At 34.7% G+C, this 22464-nt stretch overlaps 1 protein-coding gene across 12 annotated transcripts in view; it reads right to left on the bottom strand.

The window, feature by feature from the left end:
• The window catches only part of Tp63 (tumor protein p63), a 212560-nt gene that overhangs the window by 77177 nt on the left and 112919 nt on the right, over window positions 1–22464 (bottom strand). For 3 of the 12 annotated variants that reach the window (XM_048804067.1, XM_048804068.1, XM_048804066.1), the window contains exon 1: window positions 13944–14119. The exons of 6 other annotated variants lie outside the window; for them this stretch is intronic. In XM_048804067.1, the coding sequence (XP_048660024.1) occupies window positions 13944–13985 (42 nt within the window). In that variant the 5' untranslated portion in view covers window positions 13986–14119. Of the gene's footprint in view, window positions 1–13943; window positions 14136–22464 lie in introns of those variants that run through there. 3 more of the 12 variants (XM_015499988.1, XM_015499989.2, XM_048804063.1) reach the window with 2 other exon arrangements.

Genomic DNA, 22464 nt, shown 5'->3' with positions numbered 1-22464 from the left:
GCATTATGTCTTTGTAATGATTTCAAATTCAAATATATTATAAGCCTGATATTTCTTCTCATAAGTGCAACAATAATGTGTTGGTATATATTGTTATAAACAGTGCTCAATATTAAATAACTAGATTTATTCTTAAAGTTGTGGCTTAATTACTTATAAAAGGATTGAACACCAAAAAGGGATTCCAATCAAATCATTTGAAGAATACAGTAGAAACAGGGACTTATGTATAAATTGTATTCCTGAAAATCTCTCCACCAATTTATCAATATTAGAGAGAGATTATAAGTCCTTTTGGCCAGATATTACTATCTGCACTAACTAGTTTATGGCAACAAAGCCAACAGCAAATGGTAAAAGGTTAACTGAAATGGGAATAGGAACCAGAAAAGTTATAGGAGAGTTTACTATTGGGATTTATAATCATCATTTATCTCAATTCATACAGATCCTTGATACAGGAAACAATTCCTTGTACTACTAATTTCATTAGGAAGAAACTGTATTTATAATCCTGGAGTGACTGTTAGATGAGGCTAGGGAATGGAACCGGTTTCAGTAATCCTACATTTCTCTGTGGATCCTGATAATGCAAGAGAACTCTGAACTTAGATTTGGAATGACATGGGGTCCAAGACCCAACACTGCCACTAATGGGCTGAGTCCCCCAGGGCACTATAGTTGAACACTTTGGACCTTAGTTTCCTAAAAGGTAAAACCAATGTAAAATTGAGGAGACTGAATCTGATGATGCAATGTAAATAATATATCAGTTCTAACACGCTGTTTGCTCATCTCTGTGAGGCTACTTTTAAAAAGCGCCATAAGACCACTTTGAAAACAGGTTCATAACATAACTGATTTTTTTCTCTTTATAAATAATTCCCTGAACAAAACTAAAACTCCTGTTTTAGAATGCTGGTATAACCTTTCACCTCAGGCATCATGGAGGAGCTTTTGTGAACATTCTTTAGTCCCTCCTGGGAAAACAGTTTTCTTTGGGACCCTGGCTTTACAAAGCGTTAATTTGATAATACTTAAGCAGACAGTACTACATTTTCCTCCCCTAATATTAGCAGGATAGTGATTTTCAACAAGTATTGCCTAAGGGAGAAATATTTGTCATTTTTAAGTCTTCAACCACCTGCCCCATCTCAAAGAAAGATGGTTTGTTTTATGCTAGAATTAAACACAATTAACATGAAGCACTCCCTTTGAGGTCAAGAAGATATTTGTATTATGTCAAGCAAAAGCACCAACTTTCCACCTTAGAAATGCATCTACCATCACATTTTTCTCACAACCAGATTTTGTTAAAAATGAAGTATTTCACTGCTTTTGTCTTGTAAAATGATCCTAAATAGTGAATGCTTGGAAAGTCAATAGACTCACACCTAATAATGAACAAAATGTTAGAATAAAAAGCATTTAAGTATACATATATCTCGAAAGAGAGTAGGCAGAGGGGTTATGAGAATGTGTTATGTTCTTATATAAACTGTCAAGATTCCTAAAGGGTCAAGATTCCTTAATTTAGGAGAGAGATCCCCTAAAGTCTTAACTGGCAAGCCAGACAAAGTTGGCTAATTGGGTGGACAAATGTGTCCACAATTATTACACATAGCATTTGAAAAGACAGGAAGTAGGAAAAGTATTGAAGATAAAACATGATGCAAGTATAGCTAAATTACAATGTCTAGAGCTCAATTAAGGAAAAATAAATTTGAGAAGTATTCCTTTTCAGTAACCACAATAAATGAACAAAATAAAAATCATGAGGAACCTCAAATCTGACACACATTATTATTTGCCAATCTAGTACAGTCTTAACAGAAAGCAGAAGCCTATCATTTTAATATTCAATAATTCTTGATCCAGATTTTAGAGAAAAATGTTTAGTGTTTCAGTTTACTCAAACAAGAAGTTATTTCTTGAAGCAGAAGCAAAAATGCATTTCTCTATTTTGTGTTTTGAGGGCATTTTTTTAATCCATATCCATCAATTGTTTTACTGGCTTTATTTTGCACACATGGTAAATGTCAGAAGAAAGCACACAATAACAAAATCTTCAGTGAAAGCTCAGCCATCTATATGGAAAAATCTCCCATGGCTTTAGAAGCTCAGCAATAATACTTTGCTCATTTTTTTAAAAAAAAAATATGTTTAGTTGTGGATGGATGGACATAATACCATTATTTTATTTATGTATATGTGGTGTTGAGGATCAAACCCAGTACGTCACATGTGGTAGGCAAGTACTCTACCACTGAGCTACAACTCCAGCCTACTGCTTTGCCCATTTTTAAAGTGAGTTTAAAATAGCCCCAAAACTAATAATAATAATTTTGTTAGTGTATCTGTCTAATCTATTTCAGAAATTGTGAGTTAACACAATGTGAATGTGATATGAAGTTGAAAATATATCAATTCTAATAAAATCAAGATGAACATGAAGGATAAAAACAAACAAAAAAAAGCTGGCACATATTTAGCACCTACATTCAAGCTTTTCTATAAGAAGAATATTTGCTTTATTAGCTACTACTGCTACAATTATCATTATTCTTACTGAGTCCTTACTATGTGCCTCATAATATTGAAATGCACTGCATTTTCAACTGTATTTATTTATTTAATATTCAGGAGATAGGTATCATTATCATCCCATGTTTTACATATATTTTTACAGATGAGGAAACTGAAGCGCCACAAGATTAAGTAATTTGCCCAAGGTAGTAACAAGAGCCAGAATGTGAAACCAGTAAATCCGGCTCAATTACCCGCTTTAGCAGCCTCATTTCTGATTACATGTGAACGGGAGTCACTCAAACGTCTGCCTAGAATTTTTATCTAAAAGTTACATTCAAGGAAAGCACATTTCTTTTCTATCTACAGATTTTTTTCCCTGCCCATTAAACACAGGGTATAAAATTTTAATCAGGGTTAAAGTGGATATATCTGTAGAGTTAGAGACCCAGTTCCTCCAACCCACCACCAGAAACAAACAACTCTGGTCATGTGACTCTCAAGATGGACATATTCAGTCTTTTAATGGTGCTGTTTGGAACTCCCCTTCAACAAATAGGCCTTCCTTCAGTTTTCTGAAGGTAAACTCCTTCAATCCTCAAGTCTTTCACAGATCCTGACTGTTTCCCAATTCATCCTTCAACTCTTGGCTTCAACATCATCTCTCAGGAGCCTTCTTTTACTGCCCAGGTGGATTATGCTCCTGTGTTTCACATTTCCTAGCACATTCTCTGTGTATCACATGATTATACTTAAAATCGGCTTCTGTCTAAATTATTTTCTGATGTTGGTCTTCTCTAATACACAATTTAAGAAGACCATATTTGGCATATTTAGTGCTAAATCCCTAGTACCTGGACTTTCTGAGACATAGTAGATGCACAGGAAATAATTTTAAAAAGAATAAATGTAAAAACACTACAAAATAAAATCACTTTCAGAAAGTATCCCTTTTGTTCTAGAACAACTAAGTGTTGCTTTTTTTTTTTATCTTGAAAAAAAGTGTCCAAATGAAATTTATCTCTTCATATATTATTGCCAGGTGAACATTATGGAGTATCATCAAATAATCTCTCCAAGACATTTCCTTTGTGTTTTACCTTGTCTTGGTAGGTGGGAATGGTGCTTTTACCTTCAGCTTTTATGGGAACTAGTAGCAGAATAGCCAGTCCTGTCACTCACAATACAGTGAGTAACACCTGGTAGCTCACACCTAGCTGAGAAGTTTACTAATGAGCTTCCACTTCCTTAAAACAGAACACATACACACTTTGGTGCCAAGGCAGTGTTTTCTACCTGATGATCTAGATTTTGTTTCTAATGCATCTAGGTCAGCAATAAGAATCCAAAACTTTGTGGTCATATCATTTTTCATTTCCTACTGCTGGCCATTATGACCAATGCAGGTTGCTTTGGAAAGAAATCACCTGGAAACACACTTAAGAGTGACACTTAGTTTCTCGTATATAGGCCACAAAATTGGTTCCTCCCTGTCTAATTTCCATGATTTCTGCCCAGTTAGCCAGAATTTAGCTTAGAATAATGACTTAATTAATGGCTTACAAATGTATGTTTTGAGGAACTAAGATTATAGTTTATCCAACTCAAAACTATTTCTCGGAAATGATATAAATTCATGACATCATTTTCCAGACTTTAAAATACATCCTCAGAGTCCAAAACAGGAGCTTTTATTTGCAAGAATACTGAAGCATGAAACAAGGAGTATATTACTGGGTATACACTATTCTAAGTGTATTCAATTGAGGGTCGAAGCTTCAAGAGTTCTGATTAGTGTTTGCTATTCAAATGCTTTGCTGATTGATACTTTTTTATTATATTAGAGACACAGTTCTCAATTATTTAATATGCTTCGTAATTAGACATGGAGACTTACATATCATTGGAGTGTTCCTTTAAGCTCTTTTAACAGCAAAGTAAAACTGAAGTTTGTAGCTATGTGGAAGGTATTTCCTACTCTGAAAGGGCACTTAAGTATTCATTTCAATCTATTTACCCCACTATGAAAGCAACAATCCATCAATCAGTTTAATAATTATAACAACTCATTAGTGTCTTCAAGAAAAAACAAAAGGCTGGGCCACTATGTTTAAGAGCAAACTCACTTCAAGACTTCACAGGCATCCATTAGTAATAACACCATAGAAAATAAAAAGGGGAGAGTGTTTGCAAATCATCAAGCTTATTCACCCAGATCAAACCACCCACATCTCTGGTGATGATCGGGAGACATGCAGGGAACAAACTGACTCAGGTAAACACTTTTAAAAAGTGATTGCAATGCATGATAAAAATCTAATCTGCTCAGTTTTTTTTTTTTTTTTTTTTTTTAATCAAACACATTCTCTGTCCTCATGGGTAATCAATTATGTGAAAGCAGCATACATTTCACAGTTTTTTTTACCTATTAGGGTACAAGTTCTTTCATACTTAGGAAACTACCCTGTAAAATTTTCCCACTGGAAGTATAATGAAAATAACACTGGGATCAACAAAAAGAAAAAAAAAAAGACTTGCAATGTGCTGATGAAAACTATATATATATATATATATTTGTTCTAGTTATACATGAGAGTAGAATGTATTTTGACATATCATACATATATGGAGTATAACTTCTCTTTCTTATGGTTGTACATTATGTAGAATTACATTGATCACATAATCACATATGCACATAGTAAAATGAATTGGACATTATTATCCTATCTTTCCTGTTTTCATCCCCCTCCCTTCCCTAATTCCCCTTTGTCTAATCCAAAGTATTTCTATTCCCCCTGCCCTTATGATGAATTAGCATCCGCATTTCACAGAAATCATTTGGCCTTTGGAAAACCATATAATTCTGTTGTCTGCAAAACAGGCAGGTGAACAAAGCTTATGTAATGTATGGGAGCACGTTACTTCTTTTGCATAGGTTAGTTATAGTCTCTCCTTAGTGTATATCATATATCTTATGATATATTTCTTTCTGAAGATACCATTTCAAGCCACAGCAGTCCATGTTTGTCCCCAAGACATCCAGGGAACATTATAGGATACAGAGATAAATAGACATATCCTCTACTCTACAACAGCCTTAGTCTAGGGAGAGGGCATCTGGTATACAGAGAAGTAGAATGTGTACAGGGTGGAGGCCTCATTCAGAAGGGAGGGATCTGAGAAATCTTTAAGGCAGAACCTTAATGACTGGAAAGGACCTATAGATACATACTTGGATGTGGCAATGTTGAGGGAATAAAAAAGGTTTAGAAAAGAGTCTTTTCTGAAATCTCACTATTCTGAATTTGCCTTTCTAGCACTGGACATTGTTGAAGTAATTCCCTAGGAATTACTAAGGCTTGTAAGAACTCATACCTCACCCAGTATGACCATTTCTCTCTGTGTGCCTGTGGAGTCCTCCACCTTAGTCTGGTAACAAAGTTTCATATAGTCTATTTGAAAGTAATCAAGCCATTCCCAAAACATCTGATGTCCTGCTCTGAGAGGGTAATGGTTTTCCTTTTAATTCTGATTCCATCAATAGGGTGACACTAATCCAGACTGATTTGAGTAAACAGGGCACATTCCCCATTGTCTCTGTGATCTGAGAAAGAATAAACTTGAAAAAGATCACTGCCTGGATTGGAAATGGCCCCTTTGGGTGTTTTGCGCAAGCTTAAAAGGAAAAAGAAAATGCCTGTGCAGAGTTCTGTCCAATGCGAGCTCACTTTTGAGGGTGGTAATTCTCATAGGGGTATTATACTAAACTGCACCTATTAGTGGCTTTAGCACCAATAAGAAAGTAGAACTATTTCTTTTGTAGTGTTTCCAGAATGGCTGACAAGAGAGTTTTATAAATTTCTGCCTCTGGCAACACACCATAGCTTGATTCAAAATTCCCTCTTTCAGCTTTTAAAAATAATTTTTTCCCCATTTAAGAAACCCAGGCAAGATGCAATCCTGACTACAAGTTTTGCATGAAATATTAATTTATCCATTTATGTACACACATTCACTAACATACCCAAAATGCTTTATTCTTGCCAGTTATTCCCTCACCTAGAACATGTGCTTTATCTTAGCAATAGTTGCTGAATTTTAAATGGACAGGTGAGCATTATCTGGTGAAGCCATCTTAGCGCAAATCTCCATAGCAGTCCAATTTCACATTGTCTTTGGTAAAGAAACTTAAAAATTTTTATTTATAAATCATAGTGTATAAAGCTATGCTTTATCAAACAGAATAAATTTAGAAACAAATCTCAAAGAATTTTTTTTCTTTTTTCTTTTTCCCCAGAAAGGAATGTGTTTTGTGTAGTGCAGATGTGCTACATTATCATCCTAAATAAGAGAATCAAAGGTGGAGATGTCTAAAGTACTGCTTCTGAAAAGCCTTTGTCTAAATTCAGTCTCACTACTTATTCAAATGAGGCTGAAGAGCAATGTGGCATTTGGTAAAACCTCGTGGTTTCCATAATGTCTGAAAGAAGCGGAAAGAAGGACAATCACATGCTAAAACTGGATACTTTCAGAATCTGTTCATATAAGTGGAGGAACAGGTTGGTAAGGAAGAGAAAAAAAATGAGGTACAAGCTTGGATGTCTCCCTATTAATCACCTTCTTCCTCCTACCCCTTCCCTGGCTTTAAATCAAGTCAGTGGCCCCAACATCACTGCCGCCACCTAGCTGTGGCCCCCCCCTCATCTATCCTGCCTTAGCCTATTAATGCCTTCTCAAGTTGCCTGTTTTCTTCCTGGGTGAGATGGAAGTGGTGAAGGAGGCTGTGGCAGGAGAGGATATTAATGCGGGTAAAGATATGTGTTCTCCTGATATTTCCCTTCAAATATAAAGTCCTAAATATGTTTTATTGTTTCAAAATGAAATTTGAAAATTTTATGACAAAGATTTTTCATTTGTGATACTGAAGTTTTTGTTGTTGATGATGATTTAATAGGGTGGGATTTTTGTTGTTGTTGTTATTTAATAAGTCATTAGTATTTCTGTCACAGTATTACTTCCCAGTTGGGATTCTCATTTCAAACAAATGCCATACTTCAGCTTTAGCATTACTACTTGCATTTACAACAGTGACCAGAGAAAAAGTTTTTTTTTATCCTATATCTAAGATGAATATTTAACGAATAAAATTTAATTCCTAATTAACATAGAGAATCAGTCTGAATTTTGTTCCTAATTTTGATTAACTTTAAAACATAAACCAAGATTCAAAAAAGGTAAGATGCCTTATCAGTCTCTGGCAAAGTCTAAGGAACTGAGCAGGAAATCCTCTACTTCTCCCAACCCAAGCAATCATTTGGTCTTATTCTTTACTCTCATTGTACTATGCCAACAAAGTGCAGTGCAAGTTTAGAATCCTGAATTCTGAACACTGTTCATACTTTAAAAACATGAAGGTCCTGGCTCTTAGTGAGATAATAGCCCCTATGATCTTGTCTTGCTGTTTCAATGGAAGCTTCCCTTTTTGACATATTAAATGCAGACCAGCATTAAAATCAACACATTCCCTTTTTAAATCAATATACTATGCTCCTTCATGGGATCTGGTACAGTTCTTTTTGTCTTCATTCATTTTCTACATGCTACACAGAATAACCTTGGTCCTCCCCATTCTCAGATGAATTCTGGTCTTCTGACCATGTGAAATTGTACCTTCATCATGAACACCTTAAACTCTGTTCCTCTTTTTAGAACTTGTGGTGTCTCTTACTAGTCCTATTTTATACTGGAGTCATCTATTAGCATCTAAAATCCTCCTTTGATTGGTGGATTCTCCAGGGTTCACGGCTAAAAGGTGCTCTTTTCTACTTTCCTAATGATTTCTTACAGTGGGAGAAATAATCTAAATGGTTTATGGCTGGTATATCAAAATCATTGCATCTAGTGACAGGCAAAGTTAGACTACTTTTTCATTTTGGAGTGGTGTATTGGGGAAAAGACTGAAACAAAAATGGGGTCTTTATTTTTAAAGTAACCAAGTAATTTGTCTGAACTGGGGTACTTTTGACAGTGAAAAGGGGTGTTATTAAGAGTTATGCTGGAACAGCTGGTGTAAATAAAGACAAACTAAGACCAATGTTTCCTAATTTATCTATGGCAGAGACCACAGTTAAAGAGAGCTATGGGCAGAGAACACATGAGTTGTATGGGATCTTAGAAACAATCCATTTCTACTTTTCCAAAAGTTCTAGAAAAGTGATGGATGTTCTTACAAAAATGGCAGCCAAAGTATCAGGTGGAGAAATGCATTTTTATACTTCTAGGCATTTCTAGAGTGAACTTATTTATCTTCCCAAGAGCTCCCTAAAAGAGATCAAACACACCCCTCCTCTCTGCAGTCCTTCTGTGGCTTGTCATTGTCACTATATTAAACACTCTCTCAGTGTTAGGGTCCTCATGGAGATGCTCTTATCTTATATTTTCCTGACTGTATTTCATAATCATCTTATGCTTTCAAAATGCATAGGAACTACTGGACATTTCTAAGTGCACCAGCCATCACCCCACCCCTGTGCCTCTATTGTTTATTACTTTACCTCTCCTTCCCTCTTACATTTCAAGGAAACAGAAATTTCTACCTCTCCTTCCAAGTGCAGTGGCATCTTACATATTTTTGTGGATTTTCTTGATCTTCCTACTTTGGGACTTTCTTGCTTGCTTACTTTATATGGCTCACACTTCTCACATGACACTTAGGATCTTCCCTATGTTATAATTGTATGTGTATGTATAATTGGCTCACTCTGCCAATGAATTATAAACTTCTCAGTGTAGAAGTATTTTATTAACTCATTTTTAGAGCCTAACATTATATACATAACTGATTTTAAACATTTATTTGAAAAGAAAGAGCAGTTCTTTTTCTAATCTGTAGTTTTCTCAATACAACTTTAAATGAATAATGACAAAGTACAACTCAACTAAAAACCATAAGTGCAAATTATAAAATGTTCAGAGAATGGACACATTAAAAAATTACACTTTATTATTTTCTTGTGCCTCTGAGGTATGTTTGAAAAGATTAGAAATAAGATTAATCTTGGGATTAATTTACTTCTTAAAAATTCAACCTATTATCTTCTAGACCAAAATGTCCAACCATACTGAGTACCTTATGTAGGAGCTCCTAAACTGGCACTAGACAATGACACTGTTATCAGTAACCTAAACTTTTTCTCATTACACATCAAATGAAAACTGGCAGTCCATGGGCTTGGACAATTTTTAATCTTCAAAACAGTGAAATTTTAATAGAAATGATAAGAATAAGTTGCTTTTCACTGAGATATATTTTGGTTACCTGTGCTCATTCTTCCTTAATATAAAACAATTAGAAGTTAGGGCTGTGGCTGTGGCTCAGTGGTAGAGCGCTTGCCTAGCTTGTGTGAGGCACTGGTTTCAATCCTCAGTATGACATAAAAATAAATAAATAAATAAAATGTCTATCAACAAACAAAAAAAAGTTTGAGAAAAAATTAATTAGAAGTTAAAAAATATTCAATAGGACAAAAAAAGTTTGATTTTATCATCATAATCTGAAGAGAAGATTTTTACCTATTTCTGTTTCTCCTACCAGGTCAGGTCCCGCTCAAAGCAATCACATGCACATCAAAGAAAGCTAGAGTGCATTTGTGGCAACATATTTCTCAACCATTTGATCCAAATCCGTCCTTGATAAACAAATCTTGTGACCTTAAATATATATACCCTTAATAAGCACAATAGAGAATCTAAATTCTCTACAGGCACATCGTCTAAAAAAATGTTAACAGGTATGTTCAGAAAATGAATGTAATATGATAAAAAAATAAAGCAGCCAGTATTTTTTTTTTTTAGTTGCTACAGATGATCCAGCATTCATTCATTTATGGTGTACTCCCCATACCCCCGTTGAGGATCACTGCTCTCCTAAAGAACAAACCAAACATACTTTCCTTAATCGAGATAAAGGATAAGTGATTCATTATCACCAAATCATTTTTCCAGTAGTAATGAAGGAAGGTACGATCTATGATCTGCAATCTTAGATCTCTTTCTCCCAGTCCCCTCTCTGCTTGAGGGCACCCAATTGGAAAACAAGTAGTGCAATCCAATGCCACAGCCTGGACTTAGGGATGCAGCCTGACTGACACCTGAATTAAGCCTGCAGTTTCTGCTTCTTGCCCACTGCTATTTTTACAGGAGGCTAAATATCCCAGAAGCACAACATGGGAAAGCTTAAGATAATGCATTTAGTTAGCAAACAACAGTATTAAAAGAAAAATCACTCCCTCTTAAAACAAAATGGTTCAGCCTGTCTGAACAGTACTGAGGTAGGAGAGACTATTCCCCTTGACCATGGAGGCCCAGAGGTCAATTAAATGACAATGACCTGGACTCAGAGCTCACACTGCTACCTCAGCACTTTTGCTCTTGCATTCAATTAGGTTTTCACAATGGGTTTTTCACAAAAGCTATTTTGGAACATATACTATGAATTGCAACAGCCCTCTTTAGGGTCTTCAATTTCTCCTTGATATTGAGAAAAGAAGTCTTAACAAGCAGAACTCAATCATATTCCTAGAGTACTCTCAAATATGGAAAGAAAAAATCACTAACTCTGATTTGTTAAATGAAGCGTGTTGGTGTATGAACTTTCAATTCTTGTTACGATCCTAATTCATTAGACAAAACTTTCCTCCTTCATTTAAAATCCCAGATGAGGACTTCTGATAAAGATCTTTTCTAAAATGGAGTGTGGGTCTCTGTTGCTCACATTTACACATGCATGTGCTTGCACACATATTCACATATGCACACATCTATGCAGCCTAGGTTTTTTGGGGGGTGGGGGAGAGCAAGAAAGTGGAACTAAAACTTAATCAGTGAAGAAGCTCCTTTATTTTGAGCCTATCTTTCTCCAAGTCTGAGCTGGGTCTCAAGACAGTCAGTGGGTAGCGGAGTCCAGGGTAAAACCACTGTAACCCCAGGGTAGAACCTCAAGCCCAGCTTGTTACATCCTGCCCAGGTTCCCCTCCCTTCCGGAACTTTTCCTGTTCATTACAGCAAACCCAATCTAGCTCTGCTGAAGTGATAATAACTGGAAAGTTGTGAAAAAAGGGAATCGAGAAGGAATACGGCTCTTTTGTCACTTTTTACTCATCAACTCAAAGAAATTGCCTGTAAATTAAACCAACCAATTATTTGAAGTTGGAGAGTACACTATAGTTCTCAAGTAATTTTGATTTTTTTTTTTTGCGGAAACTTCTAAGCCTCTTTTTTATTCATAACCTGGCTATTTAAAAAATTATTGTGGAATAACAGTAGAGTGCTATTTCTCTATTGATGTTGCTAATAAATATGAATCCCAAAACATTATAACTTTTGCACTGAATTTCAGGATTCTTGGGACCAGGTGGCCCAGGCATTTCATAGTCTATAATGTAGAGCTGCATTTTTGTAGAGGACTGGTTATGAAAGTACACTGTGCATGGAAAGAAAGCTGCCCCTAAGAACTAGAACAGAACCCTGACCATGAAACAATCCCACAATATGCCGGCGGAAGGATATGAAAATCATGAAGTAAATACACCAAAAAACACAGGGAGGGAGGAAAAGTTCAGCCATATTTTTTTTTTTCATAGATTCCTCTGTGCACCTAAGCAGCATTCCAACAGGAAACAGACAAATGCCGCCTTTTGAGCTCCTGACCACACATTTACCTAACGTTTTTGAAAAACACAGACCTGTGTAAAGGTATTTTCTTTCATCATAAGGATGTCATATTTTCCTAAAAGGCTGACTCTTTGGCCTCTACCTAAAAGTAATCCCTACAAAGATCTTCTAATCACAGTGTTTATGCAGTTTTTTTCATGACATTACATTCATTTTAAAATAATATTTTTTCCACTCTGTACATCCTGAGCTTTTCTTAAAGATATCTCTGAACCAACTTTTCTTCTGTTTTATAAAACTTAGCTACACAGATCTTACACTGATTATAAATACTATGTGAAATCGCTCTTGAACAAAGGCATATATGTATAACAGACGGATCATAGAGATTGCGACTGAGCAAAATGGGATCCGATAGAACACAACAAGATGATCATAAAAAGTTATCACCGTTTAAAAAGAATTGTTGATGAGTTAAAGCTCTCAACTCAATTTTAAGGTAACTTTCAATATTAAAGCAAAACAAGAAACTCAAGTTTCTCTACTGAGGACAAGTAGGACTGCCTGAATGTTTTAAAGGAAAATAGACACTTCCTTTTCCTTCTTCTGATAACTCGATATTTCCCCTGTTATATTTACACAGTTCAGGTGTCTAGACAATAGCATGGTCAATGTGACAGTGCCGGCTCCATTGCCCTCTGTTCGCCTCTTCCCTTTGCGGTCTGCCTGGAGTACTATGCATTTTGTTTTGATTTTTAAGGAGCTCAGTTTGAGGACTCCAGCCTACTTTTCCAAGCATTCACCTGCAAGCATTTTCATCCGAAACACTGAACTCTCCACAACCAGCCCCCCCAATCTGATTAGTGTCAACACAGCTGCCCTATTCTGAGGAATGTAAACTAATATTGTTGTTAGACCTCCCTCAACCTTAGGAAACTTCCTCAAAGCCTTAAGGTCTCTTCAGGATTTTTTTTTCCCCCCTCCTTATCCTCTTTGCCCGGTAATTTAAATCCCTAAGTCAAACTTGTTAAGAAATCAGAGAATCATCAATTCCTTAAACAAAATCTTGCCTGCTATGATAGACATTTACATGTATGCATGCATAATATTTAATAATGTATTTGCTCTTAGAAACCTCTGTCATTACACAGCAAACATCCAAGTCAATCACCAGACAATAGGTACATTACTAAAATCTCTTCAGGATTTAAGTGGGTCTCTGGATTGATAAAATTAAAAATGAAGATGGCTTTCAGGAAAAAAAAAAAAAACCAATCTCATCACCTGATCATTTTGAGACAAACAAACTTCATTTGCTTTTAAGATGAACTCTGGCTATAGAACTAAGGACAACATAGCCAACTAATTTATCTCCCTGACACATGAATATCCATCAGAACAATCAACTCAATGTATGCAACAAAGTGCGATCTGCTAAGGCAGCCTGTTCTTAAAAAGAGTGATTTTATAAATTCCTGAATATTGGATTTCTTCAAATACGCAATGTTAACCAGAAATTTTTCTTTTCCCTTTTCTCCAAAAGTTTCATCTCCTACTTTAAAGAAAAAATAATAATAATCTTAGAGCTACTACAGAAAACATTAACCAAGAAAAGGAGATTCCCATATACAATCTGCAAAAACATTACATTGGGTAACCGAGAACCCCAAACATCTTTTTATTTTAAAAACCAAAACTGAGAAAGCATCTCTAAATGAAGTGCTAAAATCTTAAATCCTTACCTCACTAAATTGAGTCTGGGCATTGTTTTCCAGGTACAACATGTTAGCTGTAAGTTTGATCAATGCTGCTGTCCTCTCTTCTGGTTCCAGGGTTTTGCCAACCCCCCCCCACCCCCTCTGAGACCCTCACAGTATAAATCTACTAAGAAGATAACAGAACTCAGGTTCCTCTCTCCCTTTCTCACTCTCTCTACATACTTTTAGGTTCCCTAATATATACCCAACTATAGGCATGAGGGGCGGGACTCTTCTCTTTACCTGTCCAATCCATCAACTTCCACCTGGACTCCTCCACTCCAATGGAGTGAGGCCTCTCCCATCTCATTAAGTAGTTAGAATTCCTTATCACCAATCTTTAAAAGAAAAAAGAAAGAAAAAAAAAAAAAAAAACAGGAAAGAGACAGACAGGTAAAACTTTCCCTGTCTCTTTCATAAGAAAGTGCACTCTCTCCCCAAAGCAAAACAGAGTCTTCCAAAGAAACCGACCACCACCAGGACTTACAGGAGGCATTTCAAAAAGTTATTTTGTACTTTAAAACTGGAGAGTAAAATGTCAGGGAAAGTTTTTGAAGTTTTTTTTTTTTTTTTTTTCTTTTTTTGAGTTTAAATCCTAGATTTAAGGTTTCATGAATGATTATGCAAATTTAGAAATTAGGGGCAAATACTAAAATCCATTGTTATACTTCCTAAATTAAAAAAAAAAAATCAAAATGTGCTGCCTGAAAGCTGAAAAATTTCCACCTATTCTCTCCTGAGACATGCCAGTGGTTTCATACGGAGCAATGCTGATAAAGTCACTTCATTTTTTCTGACTAGGTGTTGATCACAATTCAAACCATTGGTCCCATTGCCTTGTAAAAACAAATAATTATCCATATTACATATAGGAAATATAAATCCTTGGAAATATGTCCAGTTTAAAAAAACTCTTCTCTAATTGAATATTTACTTTATCCACTTTATTACACCTGATTTTATTAACACTCAAAGACAATATTATTTCATGTGAACGGATAATAAAATTGAGTATTTACATGATGCTTCTATTGAAATGATTAATAGAATGTATTCTAAAGCATGACAGATCTATTAAACTTTTGCTTTAAAAATGTATTTACATAAATACATATAACACATGTAGGATCTGGCCGTGGTCAACATGATTTAGTAAAGATGAAATATATACTGATAGTTATATGATTTTCTAAAATACTCTTTCATTATGCTCAGTGTTTGGATTCAGTTAGATTTATATCTGTCCTCTACCCTCTAATCAGGAAGCCAATTTCCTCTGTTCTGCCTGAAACTTACAACTGGCTAAGATTATTATGCATATTTAAATTTCTTCCAAAATGTAGAAGAAGATTAGATGAAAATTAGTAATCATAATATATTAGTATATAGCTTTCAGAAATAAAGTTTGTAAATATGTTTATAATGTTGGATTTGCCTCCTCCTTAATTCTACTTTGGCATCCATAAAATGCATGCATATAAAGGATGATGTGATCATTAGGATAAAGGTTATTTTAAGGTTCCTGAATTACTATCAATAATCCTGCTGCTGCTTTTTTTTTTAATGAACTATTTTCTATAGTATAATTTGATCTCAAGTATCCAAGAACATGAAAATCATATAAGGCTACACATTTATATCACATAAAACATTCATTTCTTCACTCAAACATTAAGAAGAATGACATCTCTTTTACCTGTAATTAAACAAATGAGCACTAGCTATAAAGAAAAAAAATAATTAAAAAATGCAGCATAATCATTTATACTATGTATATCAGTTTTATACCCACTGGCAGCTATAGGGCAATAGTGGAAAGCAGATGCCTGCTTCCTTAAAACTGTGCTCTATTACAGTGTCTGGAAAACTTGGATGACCCAAGAATCACCCAAGGTTCTTTGTAAAAACAGGGATCTGGTCTCAGCGCAGTCTGACTGAATCAAATTCTCCAGATTTGCAGGCCCAACAACTGGCTTTATATAGCCTTCTAGGTAGTCCTGAATAAGTCAGGCTTTGGGGTCAGTGCTCTAGAGTAGATGCTGTTAGCACAGCTGCCCAGAAGGTGGTTACTGCATTGCATTATTATTATCATTATTTTTTACTCATGGGATAGTGTAACCATTTGAACCCCTAAATCTAGAACTGAAGGTCTTAAGTGTTGATAATATACAATCAAAATGTTAAACTTTAGTTTTCACAAAGTCCAAAGATTTCCAGCAAGTAAAAAATGGTCAAATTTCTTCTGTGTATCAGCACAGCATGAAAAAAATCTGACTATGGTCTTGATCTAGCATAAATCTACCAAGATTCCAGACAAAATCTCAGACAATATAGGTACTGTGACTCCTTGAGGACCTCTGGTAGTTGAGGAGAAGAGCACTGGACTGGGAGTTAGAAGATGTGGGCTGTGTTCCCAGTTCTGCCTTCAGCTAGGTCTGTGCCCTAGGGGCAAGTTACTTAACCACTCTGGATTCAAATTCCTTATTTGTGAAATGAGGGGCAGAACTAAATTATTTCTTAAGATCATTACTAAGATAAGGGTCTATATCCTTGTCCAAAATTCAAAGAAGTGACTTGGAGGATTACTTATGTTTCTCTTATTTTACTTTGACATTTTCCCCCTCAATTTGCTCATCTTCATATTATACAAATAAAATAGTCAAGTTGTATAGATAATAAGATAATTAAATGCCACAAAGCAAAAAGGAGCAATATGTTGGGACAAAATGCATGTTTTTTGCTGTTGTTGTTGTCTGTTTTGCCTTAAAATGAAAAATCAGCTGACAGGCCATATAAATTTGAACTTTGCACAACATTTCCCTAAGAGCTAATTAAACTATTTCTTATAATGTATGATTTCTGAATTAGTGTGAATATTTTATGTAAGTATCATGCATTTATTTGAGCACAAGCTTACAAATAAAGTAACAATTCTCTGTGCTCACCACACAACAATGCTTATCCATGGATCTCAAAGATTTAGTAATGTGTATTCATTTTCGCAATAACCTAGATGATGTAGGTAAGTACTATTATGCACACTTTGAAAACACATGAAAAAAATAAAATACCTTCAGTGAATGTCCCAAGCCCTCAGGAGTCAAAAAAACTCTCTTTAGAGTTCATAACTTTCCATTCTCAGGTATTTCTCCAGATGAGTTGAAGTTTCATGGCCTCAGAATTAAGGGTCAGTACTGTCCTCTGGATGAAAATATCATTGATATAAACCCACAGCTTTGGGAACAGATTTCTTACAGGTGGGATCATCATGTATTTTCCAGAAATAGAAAAATGTCAGTATTTTATTGAGTATGCTTCTTAACAGTTATTCAATTCTTTATCATAAATGTTTGAATATTTTTTTCTCTTTGCATATATCTGACTTTTCTTGCACATGTTTTTGTGGTTTGCTTTTTGGTACAGAAGAACTCTAATTATTTTCCATAATCAAATGTATTATTTTTCTTTTTATATGACTTGCTGGTTTTAAGATAGGTCTGAAAGGCCTTCCCTAACCCAGTGTTATAAAATACTACAAATAGATTGCAGTGTTAGAGAATCTTGTCCAAATATTTTTACAGGCAAATTTTCTAACTTTCCAGAAGTTATGCTTGTATAAGAAACATACAAATACTATCCATAAAATAAATGATTTTTATCATTTATTGAATAGTATGTATTTTTCTCTAATTTGAAATGCCATCTTCCGAATGTACCAATGTCAAAGGCTCTATAACATATCCCCCTGAGGAAGCTAAACAACTATAAGAGCCCTTGATACACAAAGCATTTATCTAAAGCTCCTAACTCATACAATGTAAGGTTGGATAGAGAACAACATTACACATATGATATTTTAGAAAGGGATGGAAGCGATTTTTGTGCTCTTACCTTTTTGTGCATGCACTCAGGTGGAGGAAGGGAAATGCTAAGGTTTTGTGAACTCAAGTAATGTACACCCTCATGATGAGATTAGTTCTATTGAATTGAAGGGGAGGTGAGATTAGAAGAGGCCAAGGGTTTGGGTAAATTTGGCTAGGATTAGGTAGATATTAAAGGAAATAAAAAAAATTGATGACTGGTTTTTATAGCAACAGTTGAAACTCTAAGAAATAATGTGTATCTAGTTCTAAATAGATCATTCCTTTGATTCTTTAACCAAAAATCTACCTGAGGGAGGTAGAAGAAAGAATGCATCACAATGTCTCTTCCCTCCTGCCTTCTGGAGCTCCCTCCCCATGACCTTGTCTTTTCTAAAGAGCAACTCTGATCATATCTCTCCCCAGGATACCCCAATGCCAGGGGGAGGAAACTGGCTATTTAGAGAGGCATTCAAAATCCTTCAAAATCTCTCCCCAAACTACCTTCTCAGCATCATCTCCCCTATATTCCTATCTGTGGACTGTATGCTGGTCTCACCCGACCATTTCTGTCCCTCTGCTCTATCTAGTTCCTCTGTTTTGAATGCCACCATTCTCTTTACCTGATATATTAAGACATTTTTAGATTCTTTTAATGCTACCTTCATAAGGACTTTTTCAATTCCCTATCTGAAGTTAAATCTTAGCCCACACGAATGTTTATAAAAGCATTCATAAAATTCTACCTTTCAGCACAAAAGATTGTATACTTGTTTGTCTCCTTCATTAGACTATGAGCCTTATTGAAGTGAGAGTAGATTTCATATCACGCTTAGCCTCTAAAGCCCAATGAATATAAGTTCAATTAAAGCAGTTTAATTCTTATAAGAAAGAACTAGAAAGTTGAACTGTAAATTCTTTCCCAGAGTTTATTATGAGACTGACACTTATTTTAAAGATGTCTTTCCTGTAAGAAACTAAGCATGCTATCTAATTAAAATAGAAGAGGAAAAAATGATGCTCTCAATCAATCCAAGCTCAGTATCTCAAATATCAATAATTGTTTGTCAAAAGAGAAACTTGCCAGCATGATAAACCTGTAATTGTCAAAAAAAAAAAAAAAGGTTGGGGTTTTTAAAACATATGTGAAACATCAGAAATGTGGGGACTTTCCAAGCTGCTGCAGAATAAAATCAATTAGGTCCTTTTAACGTCAGCTACCATTAAGATAAAGGATGATCAACAGAGCACACTGAGTAACTTTTGAAGTACTGATCTTCCCTGAGCCAAGTTTCTCTTACCTCACATAGGTGACAAGAATAAACATTTGTAGAAGCTACTGAAAGCCACTAAATTAATTCACCAGATCAATTTTCTCTCTAGTCTAAAGCTAAATTCCAAAACAAGATATAATACCATACCATTTTTAGGGTCATTGGCTAGGAAAGGAAAATGAGTTCAGTCCCAAGTCTGACAGCTGTACTCAAGATAACAGTGTTTTATTTGTGTAAACATTCAATAAAAAATAAAATAGCGGACAGGGTTTATATTTTCTCTCTCTGAACTTTTTATGAGTCGAGTGCTCTTCAAAACATTTACATACATTGAGCTCATTTAATTCTCATAAAAATTATGATTAAGGCTATTTGTATTATCCTTTACAGACAGAGACATCTCTATGTAGGGTGATACCAAGCAGTGGAGTCAATATGAGAATCCATACATTTAGGTTCCAGAATCCACACACAGACTGTGCTGTTTGGTTAGATGGCACCTTCATATCCCTCTGATCCTGTATTTATCCCTCTCTCTTTGTTAGGTCCAGAGCAGCCCAGCAGCTCATTTCCCAGAGAACTCACTCTATGATTATAATAGTAACAATATTTTTACTACTCCCATGGATTTAGATAATGCTTTGCTTTTGAAGATTTCTAAAACAGGCTGAGTAAATAAATGCAGAAATGTACAGAGACACAATCACATTTCTTCACATTGACTTTCATTATGCATTTAAAAAGAATTAGATTACAAAACAATGTGATATTTAGAAGAAAAATTGAAATTAAAAACCAGCTAACTATAAGCATACCAATCAGAATTATTGTCAAAAAGTTTTCTTTGGCATCCTCTGTGTTTATGTATGTAAAAAATTAAGATCACATGGTATATAATTTTTTGTTAGTTTTCACAGTATTATGGCCACTTCCTTTTTAAAACATTTATGCAACTAAAGATACTGGTTCAAATATTATGGACTTAAATCACTAGATGAGTTCAATCCCAAGATACTAAAAAATACATTTGCATAAGGATATTATTATAGCACTGAGGATTATCTTTTCCAACTTTATAAATGAAAAAGTCTTATTTTATATGAATTCCCTTGATTACTAGCAAGAACAACTGTGTTTCAATGTATTCATTGGCTCTTTGCATTTCTTTTTTAAATAATCTGCTAATATCCTTTGCCTTCCCCCCCATCTCTGTCCCATTGGATTAGTAGTGTTTTATTATTAAAGATATTAAGACTTTGAAAAGTTTGTCAAATATTTCTAGGTTATTTTCTTTTTATTATAAATGCAAATAAGAACTCTGATTACTTTATTGCCTAAAATGATTTATTTAACACATGTATTATTTGTTTATACTATAAATATTATTGGAAGCACAGAAAACATAAAGTATATGGAATATAATACAGTCATGTGTTCCAAAACCTGTAGGTAACCACTGTTAAAATTTTGATATATTCTCTGCCAGAGATACGTACTATACAAGTATGTATGTTTTATAAACTGAGCATATACTATTAAATATTACACACATATTTTGTTAAATATATATTTATATGTGTATATATATATATATATATATATATATATATATATAAACACACACACACACACACTCACACACACACACGTTTACTATTTATTTGTATATATTCATGAATATACCTACTTTTTAAAATTAACCTGCTAATACGAGCATATTTTCAGGTCATTAACCATGTTTTCAGAACAACATTATGATTTTGAATTGCTACTTAGTCTCATTGAATTAGCCATTTCCCATTAATCGAATATTCATTTTGCTTCCAGTTTTCTTTAACACTCTAAGGGTAAAACAAAAAGTACTATGCTACTAATTAACATAAGCTGAATTATTCAATTAACAGACAACATTCCATTGATAAATAACACTACATTGATTTCCAGACATTATACCAGTTTATGTTTAGATCAACAATCTGCCCTGTAGTTCACCTTACCACAATAGCACTAATAGCTGATATTATTTAAAATAAGATTAATATTTTGTATAAAACTTATGAAAAAATTACCTTCTGCCTATTGCTATGTTACATTCTTCATCTTAATAAACATACTCATCTCTACCCCCATTGATTGGTCTACTTTGGAAAGAGCATGTCTTTAAATCAAGCCCATTTGTGTTTTGTTTTTGTTCTTTTATTTGGGGCAGGGGTGGGGATACTGGGATTGAACTCAGGGAACTCAACCACTGAGCCACACCCCCAGCCCTATTTTGTACTTTTTATTTAGAGACAGGATCTCACTGAGTTGCTTAGTACCTTGCTTTTGCTGAGGCTGGCTTTGAACTCAAGATCCTCCTGCCTCAGCCTCCTGAGCTGCTGGGATTACAGGTGTGTGCCACCAGACCCGACCTGTTTGTGTTTTCATACTGTTGTGTTATTTTTTTTTATCCATTATCTTATAAATCAAAAACTGTAGCCACATTTCAGCTCCCAAAAGTAAGAGAAGTCACAGCTTTATGACTTTGGGGATGCTTGAATAATCCCATCCCCCATATTATAATATTTAACTTTCCCACCCAACTTTATCACAGTAGTTTATATGACAGATTCCAAATAAATTTCAGTATACTTTTAGTTATTTTATTTATTCAGGTCTTTAGTTACGAACTTGGCTATTGAATACCTTCAACAAATTATTTTTTAAACGTTAGATTGTTTTGTGCTTAATGCCTAATTAAGACTGTATTTCTGTCCTTGACATTCCTATTTACTGTCACATTCTCTATATGTGAATTCTCTATGGTGAGTGGTCATAAATGACACAGTCTATTACAAGGAATAGTAAAAAGCTCTAGAATCCTGGGGTCCAGGTCTCATTTACATCATTTTCAGTTCTTTTTGTTAAGTGGACCACAAATATTTGTTCAAGCTAATTACATAATATATCATCTTTCCTTCTAGTTACATACTGAGGTATTGCCTAGTGCAATTCCAGATTTTAATGATCTATACTACCTAAAACCACAGGGAAGGCAACCCTTCTTGCCTGTATGGATGGTACAAGAAAGATCATTGCCCTAAGAGTCATAGACTTAGGTTTTAAGTTCTTGCTCTTAAATTGGTAAACTGAAGCACAGTATGTCCCTTGTCCATGCCTCAGTTTTTCAACCTGTTAATTAGACAAGTCTAATTAACAGGTTATATATCCTGTATAACTCTGATTCCATTTTTTTTTTTTTTTTTTTGGTCTTTGCATGTGTCTGTTTAACCACGATCTGAATTTTGCTATTGATGAAGAAAGACAACTCCCCTATTAGCTGATACCAGACATCTGTCTCTTGTGGAATTTCCTTCCTTTAGGAGCCTATGA

The sequence above is a fragment of the Marmota marmota genome, unplaced genomic scaffold (assembly GCF_001458135.2).
Source record: "Marmota marmota marmota unplaced genomic scaffold, marMar, whole genome shotgun sequence".
In the NCBI taxonomy this organism is placed as follows: domain Eukaryota; kingdom Metazoa; phylum Chordata; class Mammalia; order Rodentia; family Sciuridae; genus Marmota; species Marmota marmota.
This window is presented reverse-complemented; position numbering and strand designations above follow the sequence as displayed.